Raw genomic sequence first — 15,703 nt, 5'->3', positions numbered from 1 at the left:
CAATTCTAGTCACTGTCTGTATTAGTTGCTCATATATTACTCCTGGTTTAAAATTCAGGTGTTTGCACAGATTTGTTGAGCTGCTGAGTGGTCAACACACTGGCAATCAATACTGCACATCATGTGTTATTGATCTGCGTCTGTGATTGATCTGCCAAAGCATTCCCACATAAATAAACTGACTCAACCTTCTTTTGTTTAGTTTCCTTTTTTTTTTTTATTAAGCACTGTTGATCATTCCGCTCCTTTGGCTTTTCATTCCTTTCCAGTTTTTGAAATGGTGCCTTCTATTGTAGACTGTTTTGTAACAAACACGAATCAGTTCGTACCCATGAGGGTGACACTTCTTCTTCTTCCCTCATCTTTCTGCCATCCTTTCCTGACACTTCGAAACAATACAGTGTCTTTCACATGTGGCAGCTTTTACTCATGCAGGTGTACTCCTGTTGTTAGAACTAATCCTGGTACCCTGAATTAAGTAGCATTTTTTAAAATAACACCTTAGAAAGTATGCATAATAAAGTCTTACATTCTCTGCAGATCCATAGTTTCCCTAATGACAGGAGTGCTCATTATTTGTCAGTTTCACCTTGACATTCTTTAACTCAAACTAAAGTATATTTAGAGAACCTGGAGATTTTTGTTATATAGCCTTAATTGACAGGAGAAATGGCATATAAGTAATATTTTGCAGCAAAACTTAAAAAAGTCAACAGACTAGGATTGCTCATTAGTTTATTAGTCTCACACTGGCAACCTTAGATGCCCTCAACATAATTGGATTTATTTTTGTCAGACTGAAATAAGTTAAGCATTCCCAATGTGGCTGCAGTAGAAGTTCTAAGAGCGCACTTGCTCCATCCTCCAGGTGGCAAGATAACGGATGACTGGGCCTAGTGTTCCTTAGCAGATCAGTACAGCTGATCATCTCAGAATGGCTGCTATACTGAGAGGAAAACGTCTGCCGCTTTATTTTTCTGTAGACAGAGGATTGGTCCACAGTTCTGCCATGAGTCATCACCTTTCAGTGAGCACCACTTCTACAGAGAAAGAGGTTTCTCCTCTGAATAACACATTATTCAGACTAGTAGTGTCTGAATAATGGGTCACTGACATACTGGAGGTGGTTTCCCCATGCATCCTCTGATATCTGTCATTTTGATAATTTATGTATGAATTAATGTTGGGATGTCGTGATTTATACCCCACCGCAACATGCATTTTTTACATTCACTTTAAGAACTGATAAGTAATTAATCCAACATCACCAAAACGTTTTTTTTTTTAGTAATGACCGTTTGTAAGCAACATACAATTAGACAAGTGACAAATTAGTGTAGTATTATTATGTAATTTTGAATAGATACTTCAAAATACTTCTACACCAGAAAAAATAAAACACAATGTACACAATGTATTATGGATTAGTCAGTCAGTCAGTCATTTTCTACCGCTTATTCCATAGTGGGTCACGGGAGAGCTGGTGCCTATCTCCAGCAATATATGGGCAAGAGGCAGGATACACCCTGGACAGGTCGCCAGTCCATCGCAGGGCAACAGTTGTTTTGTTTCCAGTTTTTCCATTGTAAAATAAATTAATTGTATAAACAAGCAAACTCTTCTAATTGTGGTTTTATGTACAGTCATCATTTTCAGCACAAAATTATTTGTACCTCAGGAGAATTTAATTACTTTAGTTACCTTTTAATCAACCTGGCCTAATCGACATTGACTGTAATATTATAGCTAAATGTTGCACTGACACTTTTGGTTATAATTAATTCATATAGTTTTATGGTCTCAGTTATCACATTTTAGGTAAAAGTTGTTACAGATTATTTATTCCTTTGGAGTTGCACTCGCAACTCACTTGAGGCCTGGTTTTGTTTATTTTCAGGTCGGTCTCATTCTGTTAACTCGGGACTTTTTTCTTTGTCAATACATAAAAAAGTATAGCTATTTTATGTATTTTATTTGTGCTTAAGGTGGTACTTTATACATATAGGCATTAAAGTCTCAATCAAGGCTAACATTTGATTAAGCTAAAGTAAAAATGCTGCTGAATTGTATAGTAAAATGTGTTTTGAAAAATACAAAAAAACAATAGCTTGTTATACAGGTCCAACTGTGGAAATAAAATTATTTGCATTTAGTATATAATGCTTATTGCAAACTGATGTCACATCTGTCCCAGAGTATAACTGTAAGGAAGTCTCAAGTTAGTTTCCCAGTGTAATAAAGATTTTTTTGTATCAATGACCTCTGGTTCTGGAGAAATCCCTTGTATCTACAATAAGGGTTGTAGGGTCATGTGTCATATATTATAAGGTTAAGGAAAAAAAAGGAATAGCTTTAATCTGCCTGTGTAAAATGTGAAATTAGTTTTGCTTCATTTGTATTTTTTGATGATGTTTTTCATTTTCTTCTTTACATTAAATCAGGATGTCTGCGCATCCTTAAAAACTCTTAAAGAGTGAAATTTATGTATCTAAAATTAAGGCTTTAAAATGTATTAAATTCAGGGGGGAAAAAAAGTTTGCCTTAAATATGTTAATCAAAGGTCTTAAATTTTGCTGTGGCTGGACTATTTAAATCTCGAATATTCTCGTATACGTAGTTTGTTCTCATGGGACTTTTCAGTCAAACAAAAGTTTGTAACTCCTTCAGGCAAACTTTGGAGCTTCCCAGTACAGACACCAGCATCTCTCCTCTCTGCTTCTCCTGCCACCGCCCTCTCACATCAGAACCTCTGAGCCCTATTTTATAAGTCCTTGCTGGGCTGTGGCCCAGATAATTGTGGATTATAGTCAGTGGATCATTTCAGACATAAAAACATTGAAGATATTCTTGCTTATACAATAACACAAACATTATACGTATTTAGTTAATTTCTGTTTTTATTTTCTATTAAATTATTTATTTTTTATCATTTGACACAGATTGCTTTTAATGTGACAATGTCACACAGAAAGGTTAATAGCAGAACAACGCACTACACTGATGGATGCAGGTGGGGCTTCAGTCGTCACAACTCAAGCAACTCAGTGGATCAGTGGAAACAGAATTGGTACTGTATTGAGTACAGAGTGGAGCGGAGCCACAACGCCTAAAACAAGCCAGTGGGAAAGGGGCATATATTTACAGCCTTTTCGGGTCTTAAATTACATTCAAGGTAGCATTAAAAAGGTCTTAAAAAGTGTGAAATTTGACTTGCTGAAACCTGTAGATACTCTGTAAATACAATCGTCACATAAATCCAATCCTTTTTTTAAAATAAAAGATAAAATTGAGTTTAAACGAAAACAACATGGAAAACTCACCATCACCTCCAGCTTCGTCTAATTACTCCTCCATGCGGCTCTGCTCCACCAATCAGCGTCAAGTCCGCATTTCTCCCCGGCCAATCATCCTTCAAGGCTCCACTTTAAAAAATCTTCTTCCATGGAACCCTCCGTTCTTCAGCTGAACTTTGATCCTCCTCCACCCCATCTCCACCATTTGGCTTCCAAACTCCTTCCAAATCTCCTCAGGCCTCCACTCCACCACCAGGATCGGATCCCAGGGGGGAAGACATCTCTAAATCTAACCCTAAGATGTTCATTCAAGCGCATGTCATTCTCAGCATTCACGTCTTCCACTGCGATCCGAGCGCCAAATAAATAAACATTCACTAATAAACTTTTCTAACTGCATCCCTGTCTTCTCTTTGTGAGTCTTTCCAGGTTGAAATATCGGTTTATTTATAAATTTGCTTTGATAGCCAACATGAACGTTACACAGAAAATAAGTTTACAAAGAGAGCTAAACTCTCATACATGCTCAAATATTCACCTCATAATACACTCTATGTAACCTTTCCTTTAAATTTCATGTAACGTTGGAAACAAAAACATTTTATTCAAGACCCATTTTGAAATGTCATGCTATCCAAGTGGCTTTAATTTGAAGTGAACCATAATGAAGGCTATGTGCTATAGAAGAGACTCTTGAATTTGAATGGCTGACGCACACAATTTGTCAAGCCTCCAATATCCCTTTAATGTGTTGTCCTTGGGTGAGGGTTATAATTGGATGGATAATAGATGTGACTGGAGGCAAAATGTAGCTACAGCCGTATGTGGTGAACAGCCCATTTAGGTTGGAAGTCGTGTTTAAAGGAGCCTAGATAAAACGATTGAGCATTTCAAAGGATAAAACTCAAACACTTCACACATTTTGAATATATTTGTTGGGCATGATGTAACTATATGCCAACATATAAATGCATTTTACTTGTATTTGCTACAAACAAAATATTGCTGGTTTACCTCATGGTAAGAGAACTATAATGTTGTGTATTTAAATTAAACCTTTGGTGAAAAGAACTTCTGAATGGGGCATTGTCATTTATTTCTTGTCAAATGTGATTACTTGTTTCTCTTTATGGTTGAATCAATTTTTGTTGAACCAAAACTATAATAATTGTTAATAAAACATAAGCTACAACATATTTTAAGTCAAAATGTAATTTTCAAACGGTATTGTTGCCATTTTAAGGCTTCTAATGAGATCATTGGTTGAACTATGACATGCATCATTTTTTTTTGGCCAATTTCCAGGCTCTAGCTTTTGTAAAGCTTTGACCTGCCAGTACTGGTTTTACCCAATTGCACTTTCTCCTCTGAAACATATCATAAAAAGATATAAGAACAGTGCTGAAAGTATTTTTTCAAAACTTTCTGCAGTGACTATTAGTTATTTATATTGGCAGCAGAGGCAATGTCAAGTGAGAGAGTACTTGCTTTAAAGCTGGGCTTTACTGTTTTAACAAGGACAAAATGATGAAGTTGATATTTTAAGCTGTTTTCCTTAGCAGTTAGCACTATTCGCAAGGTTAGCTTTGCTAAGTGTAGACAGCAGTCTCTGTGTGTATTCCCTAGAGAATGTGGCCGCTTACCTGAGATTTCCCAAAGGCTGCCTATTTTCCCAGATTCCACATTTTTCATAATAGACATAGGTTAAAAGCTCAAACAGATGAAACAGAGCAATTTTACTGTCCTTTGTGATGTCTCCTTGTTGTCTGCTGAAGGTTTGCTCTCTCTCACACTGTTGCAGCCTGAGTGAATCTCAGCAATGTCTCAAAACGTCATGGAAAATATCATTTAAAAAAAAATATTGTTCTAAATCTATGAGCTTCCTCTGACTTCATTTGTGTAAAATTACAATACTGAAGATAGCTAATTGAGATTTTTTCACTTCGAATTAATGTATACCTGAAAAGTGCTATTGTCAGCATGACATGGTAGCTTGTGGGTAAGGTGGGTTTACTGATTGAGAAAAGATCAGATTTTGTTTCTTTGTGTTTTGCCTGTCAAGGCTAGTCAAGTATTTTTTTTAAAGTCTTTTTTTTCCATCACCAGCCGATTTCTTGGTGCAGCTCTAAGTTAAACTATGTTATTACCTCTGTGTTAAGTCTATGGTTTCTGTATCTGTTCAATGGGTGGCTCTTTGTTCACGGCAGTTATAAAAAGCCCATCCCTGTCCTATGGCTATTGTTTGCGAAGATAAATGTCCTCTATTATTCTATTGGTGCCTTGCCACTGCATGGTAACCCTCCTCCCTACAAAGGCCCAGAAACACAACAGTTTCAGTGTTTTCCATCCCATGAATGGACTGCACAGGCCTTTGTTCAGAGTGCTCATTACTGGTCTAGCATGTGCTGTAGTTTGTTACATTGCCAGCCTTTTCTCTGAAGATAAATGTTTCCCAGCCTATACATAGTTGAGGGAGCTTTGTTAAATATAAATAATAATATAAAATACAATTTTAGGTTGTTGTAAAGAGATGTTATGGGGTTAGAATATGTCAGTGATAGCTTTCACTTATAAAATCAAACTCATTACAAAAAAAACACAAACTCACCAGGAGTAGATTTCTTGCAGTTTTTTTATTGTATTGACATAAGTAAGTTCAAATATGTGCCTGATTTATTTTTCTTTTCATATTTATCTGTTGCACAGCGATGCTAATGCATATAAAATCTATCCCATGATAACATTTATATTTTATAATGAAAGCCTGTCTTCTTGGCAAGTCAAACACTAGAAGAACATTTCTTTGCTGTGGAGCACTTAGCTTCCATTAGCTGCTTCTGCTTTCATAATGATATTTAAACGGATTTAACGTCAAACTTGGCCTTGGCCCTCATAACTTGCTGTCTTGTGTAACTATCTGCTTCACCGAGTGTGTGTTTTTGTCCCACTCAAATGAGATCACCATGGCGACTGCATTAACTCAATGATGGAGCAAAGAAAAGATTTACTGCTGAAAGAAGTGGCTTGATCCTGAGCACATCTGGCTGCAGTAGGGGTAGCTTTCAGGAAACACTTTCATCTTTTTTCAGTGACTAACAAGATATTCTTGACTGTTTAACCATAAATGACAAGATTATACAAAGGAAAGTTTTGTGCCAATGTGACTTTTGAGTAACTAAAAGAAGCAGAGGTGTCTTGGTTTGTTAATGTTTAGATTTTACCTTCTTGGGTGAATCTTGCTTAAGCAATCAGTTGCAGCACTTTATATATCATACTTTAAAGTTTAATTGTATGCCCCATACATTGTATGTTCTTTGGATTCCCTCTGGTTATTGATAGCGATGCACTGATAAGAGGTTTTATAGTTAATTACGGATCTTGTTTAGCTCTGACCTGCTGATATTGACAGTGACTGATTTAGCTTTCTCTTTAAGAGTTTTAAATACCAGCAAACGTATTTGTTGTTCCCTGAGTAATTGAACAATTTTAATGTCTTAAAAACAAAAAGTTTATAGTAACAATGATTTCTGAAAAAAAGCTCAAAATTATACAGCTGTCTTTCTCTTGTTTTGGCTGGGAACTTCAAATGCAGTAAAACCCACAAGGTTTTGAGGCAAATGTATCTGTACAGATAAAATCCAGCTAAAAACAGTTGCTGCATACAGTTGGTTCATACCCATGGTAGATTTAGATTTGAAATGATTGTCATTAAACCAAGAAGTATTTTTCTTCTAGGAAATGAGATGGGCATCTTTCAAAAGATAGTAACAGTTATGAAATAATTTAACTGTTTTTATTTACTTTTTATTTAAAAATGGCACATCTAAAGTTATTCATACTTTTACCAATAATCAGTGGAAACTATTGGCATTAAAGCAATTAGATGTTTCTTATAATTAATTAATGAATTTCTTTGCCTGTTTTCACTGGTATTTTGACAAATTATCTTAGGTAATGAGCTCCAAGGTTTCCTTGCCATCAGCCTAATGTTTAGTGTCTACCACAGATTCTCTTTCAGAATGAAATCAAGACTAGACTTTGACTGGGCCACCTTAAAACAGTCAGCAGAAACAAACTTGGTGATAAAATTAAAAGATTACTTTAAAAATGTGAGACCATTTGTCCAATAGCTGAATCACACTGGGCTGTTATGATTGTAAAGGCAACAGCAAATGTACAACAGAAAGAATGAAGTGTTGCAAAAAGGGATTATCATTACAGACTTGAATTTAATATATTTATTGGTATTTATTGTGATAATAATAAAAGTTAGGATAAAGAGTGTTTAGAAAATTCACTGCAATTTCTTTTTGCAATAGATTGGACAGCTGGGGTTGTATGCCAGCGTATATAATACGATTACGACAAATGCAGGCACTACTCTTAAAAATCTTTCCGATTATCAAATAAACTCATTACACAGTAACATTACATTAGATTGCATTACATAAGATCCAGTGGTCCAACTGTACCAAAGAACATAAAATAATTGAATTTAATTATATTTCAAATAAATTAATTAACAATCCCGTACCCTATTATTAGTTTTTGGATTAAAGCTTGTATTCATAAAATTCTGTAATTGCCCATCCCTGGTTGCAAATGCCTTAGTCAAAGCCCAGAACTCAACCCAGTTTCGATGCTGCAATGTGACCTAGTAAGAGCTGTGCAGAACATGTCTGCAAACCTCAAAGAACTGAAGATGTTGTAAAAAAGTGTGGGCTAAAATGATGTGGTTGACCAACAAAGTAAGACAGATAATACCTACTTAAGATTTTTGCTGCTTAAAGTGGTTCTACAAACTATTGAGTCATGTTGTCTGCTTAGGTTTTACACCGCTTTTCCATTTTAGTTTTGTTTATTAAATGTTCACCAAATATTAACTGTGATTTGTTTTAACATTTAAAGTTGAATTTTGAAAAACGTTTTTAAAACTTGTTGAACTGATCATTTTTGTCCTGATGTGTAAAAAGCATTAAACTGAAACAGGGTGTGCTCTCTTTTTCCCTATGAGCTTATTCACTGATCTTTGCATCATGGAAATTTAAACTCAAGTCAACAGGCAATCAGAAAAACTCGAAGTTAACATTGTTGAGCGTGTGGGGAGTTTTTTTCCAGGCTGAAAGGTGTTATCAGATACAGTCTGGGAGAACACTTTAAAGTGGCACGAGATATTAACCATCATTAAACTTTGATTTCATGTCATGCTTAATGATTTTAGGTAGATATTTTACTCCATTCTGTCATTTTGTAATTAATGTTGCTAGAATATTAGTCTTGCACATTATTTCCACACCAACAGTATCAATTCATTTCAATTTGCCATGACAGCAACTTGGAAGTTCAATTTTAGTAGAGCTTGACTGAACATTTTCTTCTTGCTTGATTGCTATTTCAATTAAGTCATGCTTGCGAACTTTCAGTAATTGTGCTAATATTCAAGGGAGCTACCCTGACAAGAAGGCAGTGAACAGCTGAATATAAAATTGATTTGAGAGCCTCGAAGGTGTCTGGCAGCTTGAGTAAAACGTTTTTGTTAATGTGTTTCTAATAAGGTAAAAGACACTTTACTAAGTCTGGAACTAGTCTATCAACTGTTAAATAACCCTAACCCATGGAAAATAGTTGGGATTTCCAGATCAGGGTTTTTCTGTCCCAATTTGCTTATAAACTCAGTAGTTTTTATAGTGTATAGTAAAATAACGTACTACATAGCAGCTAGGTTGCAGTGACCAATACAGTCTCTTTTACATTAGATGCCAGAGTGAAGGCTGCAAAACACGTTCTGATTGTTAAGCTGCTGTCAAACTGTTTTCTATCTTGCAATGCATATGGATTAGGTGTTACATAGGTCTAAATATGAGAAAAAGAAAGGGATTTAGTGGAACATCAAGTCTTGTCACGTCTTTAAAACGTGTGTCACATTTGATGTGCTCCAATTAGAAATAGCGTGTGCGTATTGGAATCAAGGGTGAGAAATTGAGTTTTTAACTCCATCACAATGGGCTAAATTACTTTTCCCATGATGTCCCCATCTCAGACTTTTATTTTATTATTGTTTTTGGGGTTTGTTTTGGGATCTACCGTCTGGAAAATAAAATTTAATGTTATGTCGGTTCCCACATGGAAGGTCATATAATTATTAGCTGAATTGATAAGAAAATAGGTCATGCTATTAGTTTCACTTTCACATTTGAGCATTCAGCATGCTAGGGTGAGTGAGGTTATATTAAATACTGTTTCAGGAAATGGGATTCTCATACAAATAAACTCTAATTTGATTGACTGCCATTATTGTGTGTGGTTATGCGGTACAGTTGCACGACTTTATTTAACTAGTATTATCAAATAGTTTATTTGATAATGAGTACATTTTAATTTTAAAGCAGTGTGTTTGTTGAAATCTAGCTGTATCCAGTGACAGATGTATTGCCAAAAAAAGTGCAATAAATGTTTAAATACTTGTTAATTTAATCATTTTTGCAATTAAAAATACCCAAATATTGTGATAAAAGTTTTGAAGCAGTATACGTGTGTCACAAGTTTTGACATACTCAAAGTTGTATTTGTAAGACACAGATAAATCAAAAAGGCATGCTATTACATTGAAATGTTCTTTTTCCATTTTTTACATCTTAACATAAAATATTATCAACTGAAAAGAAACATGTGACTTTATTAGGTATTTGTTTGTCTGTACCTCTAGTTGCTATGTTTCTCCCCAAAATGAGTCGCATGTTTGCAGATAACTGAAAACCTCCTGCTTAATGTGAAGGCAAGGCCCCTTTTTTACATGAAACACTGCTGCTTCATCAGCATGTATGGAAATGGTGTACTTTCAGAAAATAATAATTTCTTGTTCATTTCAAATTTTACTTAACTTTCTGCCATCGGTTCGTAACTTAAATAAAATGAAATAAAACTTGTGTAAGCATAATTTCTGTTTAATCAGTTTGGGATATAGAATGTCATTAGCTACTTTTGTTGCTTCTGAGACGTATCATTTTAGTCCAGTGGCAGATTGTAGACAGTAGATAGTCTTTTGTCCTTCAACATAGTGGTTGATTGGACCCTGCTGTCACCCTCTTATTAAAATCTTCTCATTTCTAAAGCTATTAGTCATCAGTGTCACACTCACAAGGATCACTGATCATTGACTTCATTTGTCTGTCTTCACTTCAAATGAGTAAATGAGGAAGATAAGTGCTTGCTTCTATAATTCTATCTATCTATATTTTGGTACGCCTGTTTCTTTCCACCCACAGTACCTCAAATATTAACTGCTATTGTCAAAATGGATACTCGGAATATAACCAAATATCTCCTCTGCCGTAGGAGTAAAGTTTAGCCCTATCTTTGTAAAACATTCCTAAAAATGGGTGCAGCACTCCCTGAGTGAACTAAGTCTGAACTATAGGAAAAATAAATATTGGACAGCTGTTACTGATGTTTTTTCAATATACTGATGAGTAAATGCCGATGAAGTTAACTAACCATCCTCCTGTATCTGAGATGATTCAGTCGCACATGTTTTGTTCCAGGTCTGGGTATAAAAGTGCAACACAATAGTGCAATTGTTCCAAGGAAAGAGAAAAGTGATTTAGTGCAGAAAGATCTACCAGAAAGCCTTAATGATGGTGTTGCTGTACAAAGACAGTGTTAAATCTTTACCTTTAGTATATGAAAGTAAAGCAACCAATTCATCAATCAATTTGGTCATAACAAAACTTATTTTGTATACAGTAGAGTAATGCTATATCAAAATAAACATGTCTTGAGATTCATTAGACTATCAATGTAGGAAAATTTGCGGAAAAGCCGTACATGGCTGGAGAACAGAAAGTTAATCTAATGCATCCTGTAAATAAGTTAACTTCACAATATTTGATCGCTAATAAATAATTTTGCTGGCTCAAAGTGAGTTGTTCATAGTTGATGGTATCTTTTTTTCTGCAGACATGATGACTTATTTAATTATTTATATTTTAATTTTACAGGCCTAAGAGGACAAAATTTGATAGGTAAATAGCACTCCTGCATTGCTTTAATATGTTTTTGTCACTGTAGGGTACACAGTTTGATTAATCGAGAAGCCAAGCTGCAACGGATCATTTGGAGATGTCATAAAATTCCTCTGCTTGGGCCCTGCAGCTCGCACATCTTGGAAGCACCACATGTAGCTCAGTGTTACAGATTTAAAGTAACTTCAACTGAAATATCAGCTATGACCCAATCATAACATTAATTTATTTCACATTACGCTAATCAGGCTCAGAGTGCTGGATTTTTGAAACTAAAAGTGAAACTGGCGGCATGACTTCCACACCATTGATCCCAGTATAGATGTGCTCTTTTCAGGACAGGAGTGCATCCGATACAACACTTGAAGACATGAAAGGGCCTGGATCTTGTTTAAAATCCCTCCATTTATTTTCTCACATTTAGACCTGAGTAACTTGTTTTTTTAATGCCAAGATAGGAAACAGTGTGACAGCAGCTTAACGGATATTTTATTAAGTTTAACTTAACTGAACCCCATCAGCCAGGTAAAACACCATAATAAGGCCTAACGCACTCCCTGATAAAGACAGATTCATACTTTGCACCCTTAAATTCAAACAAGTTTTTATTTAAAAGCAGCAACCTGCTTTGAGGTTGCATTTGTATTCATATCCAGAGTTTCTGGGTATGACTTGAATCGGTTTGTCCAGGCATTTTATAAATGCCTGGATGTGCCATTTGTTGTGAATTGGTAATCTGTGATTAAACTGAATTGAATTGTTCTGAATAGTAAAAATAAACTACACCACTTTAAATTATTATTTGTGTTTTACGTATTCAATACATATATAGGGTTTTTGGGGTACTGGGGTTCCCAGATTTTTTCCATTTTACCTTTGTTTAATACATAGTGGAATGTCTACTGTGTCATTTTGTTAAAGTTAAGGGTAGATTTAAATAATATTTAGGATTAAATACTTGAATATTTTTGTTGTTGTCAGGTGTTGTGTTTTTTTATTTAATAGTGAATTATTCTTTTTTACTCTTGTCTCCACAGTAACAAACAAAAAACCATCCCATGTATCCCTCACTAAAGTGAAGCAGTTCCAAGGATCATCTGCCTTTGTCAAAAGGTCACAGTGGACAATTGACCAACTACGACAGGTTAATGGCCTTGACTCCAACAAAGTACGTCGTTACAATGCCTCCAACAAATAATGTAGTTTCCATAAATCCAATAAGTTCTTATTTGATCTACAACTCTTGCTAAGTTTACACAGTCTGAATCAAATTGAGGGGTATTAGTTGTGTCTAATGATTTAACCACACAGTTTTACTTGTTTTAAGTTGGTTTTATTTACATGTATTTTCCAGAACTACATGCTCTAACCTTAAACTTATGCCTGTTTAATTGTTTACTTAAAGGATTGTCCAGAATTTGACCTGATGTTTGACAATGGTTTGGACCAGTGGGTTGCTAGTTCAGCTGGAGAGAAGTGCACCTTCATCCAAATTCTTCATCACACCTGCCAACGCTACTGCTCTGCCCGGAAACCCGAGTTCGTCAACTGTCAGTCAAAACTGCTCGGTGGTAAGACTTTTCCGAAGTAAAAAATTAAGCTAATTTCAGAAAACAGTTGCTGTACAATAACACATCCACTGATCTACCCCCTCATGCTGTAAGCCCAGCTGGAATCCTATTATGTATGATGACAACCAGCACCTGGTGTGTATGAAAATGTATGCTTATTTCTTGTCCACAGCATCTGTTGCTCTGTTGAAGTGATCTCAAAAGAAGTCGAAAAAATACATCAGCTTTGACTCAAAGCATTTTTCAAGGATAAACTGGTTTTACAGCACAAAGAAATCCTCAAAGCGTCCGACTTTAACTTTTCATAGTGGTCCTAACAATTTTCATTACGTATCCCATTTATTAAACTTCCTTTTTAATGCAATATCCCTCCTACTAATGTAAAATTTAACTGTGCTGGAAGTAACTGCTTCTTGCCTTCTCACACTGATACTAAATTGAAGAAACTGGAGGGAAGTATATAAATAATGTGTCCTCTAAGTATGTATTGATTAATAAGTAAAGATCCACAGCAGAAGCAATTTTTGCATGTCTAGGTGTTAAATGATATACTCGTGTTGAATGTACTGTTGTTAATGGTGATGATGATGCTTTTTAATATCATTCTGAGTGGCTTAATCAGATATCAATCTTTTTATTCTCAATTTCTATCTCACAGCATCAGTTGGTTTGCTCTATCACTTATGGAATAATTTGTGGAAAATGGCCTAAACCTACCTACCAACTCCATAGATACAATGGTCAGTTACCAGGAGATTTTGATGTATTTATTTATGATTCTGCTGTTGAGAAATTATTCAGCATGCACTGCACTGCAGCAAGGAGAGACACTGATGCCATTCCTGTTTTTATGTTTGTCAGTGTGTGTGTGGGAACTGACTATCTAATCATTGATTATAAAGCTGCCATGTCTTCCCATCTTTCTGCTACATTGCTTTGACCTCCCTCCTACATCAGTGACCATGTCCATATTTAACATTTTTCAGTCGACCTTGGTTTATAGTGTGGTCTCTGTATGAGTAGGTGGGGAGGTTGCGGTTTTCCAAAGAGCAAAGATGTTTATGGATTTTATTGAAAGATGTTGAGTAAAGTTGCTCAACCACCAATAAATAAAGAAAAAATTAACAATTTGTGTTTGTCCTTTTAAAAAATGTGTGAGTTTGTGCACCAAACTTACTGTTTTGCAGAGGCGTCTTCTGACTTTAACCAGTAAATCCAATCTCTGACTGCCAATCTGTTGATAAACTCTGCTCTCTTTGGATCTGTTGAGCATGATTGATGGTGAACAATTAATCACTCATATAACGCACAAAGAATGCGGAGAATTCCTGTAGGCTGCCAGTTCTGTCGCCTCCAGTTTAAGTCTCACACCAGTGCAAAACAAAAATCATGACGCTGCTCAGGTGTGGGACCCTAACTGTGGATGGACTCTATCTGCAGAAAAACATGGGATGGTAGGCATTTATAAATTCAGAAATAGTGTCAGTGCTGAACATAAATTTATCTAAATTGAGAGGATAGTAATATTAGTGCAAGTAAAACAATTATTCACTATTTAAGAGAGCAAAGCTATTCAAATAATAAACATTATGATGCACTGATCAAAATGTTCAGGCCAATTTCTAATCTTGAATTTTTTTGAAAGGCTTGACTTCTCTATACAGATTTAGGTCGATTCCAATTTCTCTTCAGAAACTTATATAGGAATATATAAAATCGGCACAGAAAATATTTTTTCAGTCTTCTTGAGGTCATTGATTATTTATCTAAGGGTGTATTCACACTTGCCACTTTTGGTCCGCTTTAAACGGACCAGAGTTCGTTTCCCCCCTTGGTCTGGACCTTTTGCGCAGGTGTGAATACACTCAAACGAACCCTGGTCCGGACCAAACAACCAGACTGAGGTGGTCTTGGTCCGCCTCCAAACGGACTCTGGTGTGGTTTGCTTATGGTCTGAATACGAACCGGTCCCAATCCGAACCAACTACAAAAAGCGTTCGTCTCTTTGGACATAAAAAGCCACCGTAGCTGGTAGCAAATGTTTGTGTTGTAAGGTAATCATACCTGATAAGCTGTGTGTTGCTTACCAACGCTACTGGCTTGTTGTGGGACGAGGCATGTAGAAAACGTTGGCGTTCAGCACGCATTCTCCGACGAGGTTCCAAAATTATAAATGAAACGTCTCAAAGTCTGTGTTGAATGAGCTGCTCTTCACTCCCACAAAAATATTGCAGCTGTAATAATGGCACAAATATGCAGAACAGAGGTGCTGCACGCAGCACGTCTACAGCTGTTTTCCTAAATTTCCAGGTCTGTGCTCTGTCCGCCCCCGTCATGTCTGTCCAATGGGAACAATGATTGTCACCCGCATGGCTTTGTTTATAAGTAGTAGGTCACTTGCAAAAAGTACAATGTGAAAACAAACCACACCAAATGAAAAAAATAGAGTTCGCTTTTGGTCCGGACCAAAGGACTTTCCTGGTGTGAATACACGTTAGTCTGGACTCAGTAGTTATTGTAATCGAGTTTGACTAATGACCAACAAACCACTGGATAGCTGTCCTATGTAGTGCGTTGAGAGAGTGTTAGTTAGTTCAACTGCATTTTTTTATGATCATAAAAAATAAACATTTTAAACATCCACAATGACTACTTGCCAAAGTTGCCTGCTACCTTACTTAAAATCCAAATTTATTGAATACAAAGTAGTATTTCCTTTCAGTTGTTTGGGTTTTCTTCACATAAATAATTTTTATATACTTTCATGACAGTAACAGGGAACTAAACTTCTGAATGATTTATTTCTAATTTATTAATA

At 35.7% G+C, this 15,703-nt stretch overlaps 1 protein-coding gene across 3 annotated transcripts in view; it reads left to right on the top strand.

Annotated features, from left to right (window-relative positions):
* The window catches only part of stxbp6 (syntaxin binding protein 6 (amisyn)), a 69,851-nt gene that overhangs the window by 41,223 nt on the left and 12,925 nt on the right, over nt 1-15,703 (top strand). For all 3 annotated transcript variants that reach the window (XM_047345367.1, XM_047345368.1, XM_047345369.1), the window contains exons 3-4: nt 12,352-12,482; nt 12,720-12,885. In XM_047345367.1, coding sequence (XP_047201323.1) covers nt 12,352-12,482; nt 12,720-12,885 — 297 coding nt within the window. The remainder of the gene's footprint in view (nt 1-12,351; nt 12,483-12,719; nt 12,886-15,703) is intronic.

Source organism: Girardinichthys multiradiatus, chromosome 19 (assembly GCF_021462225.1).
Source record: "Girardinichthys multiradiatus isolate DD_20200921_A chromosome 19, DD_fGirMul_XY1, whole genome shotgun sequence".
NCBI lineage: Eukaryota > Metazoa > Chordata > Actinopteri > Cyprinodontiformes > Goodeidae > Girardinichthys > Girardinichthys multiradiatus.
The sequence above is the reverse complement of the archived record's forward strand: the minus strand, read 5'-3'. Positions and strand labels throughout refer to the sequence as shown.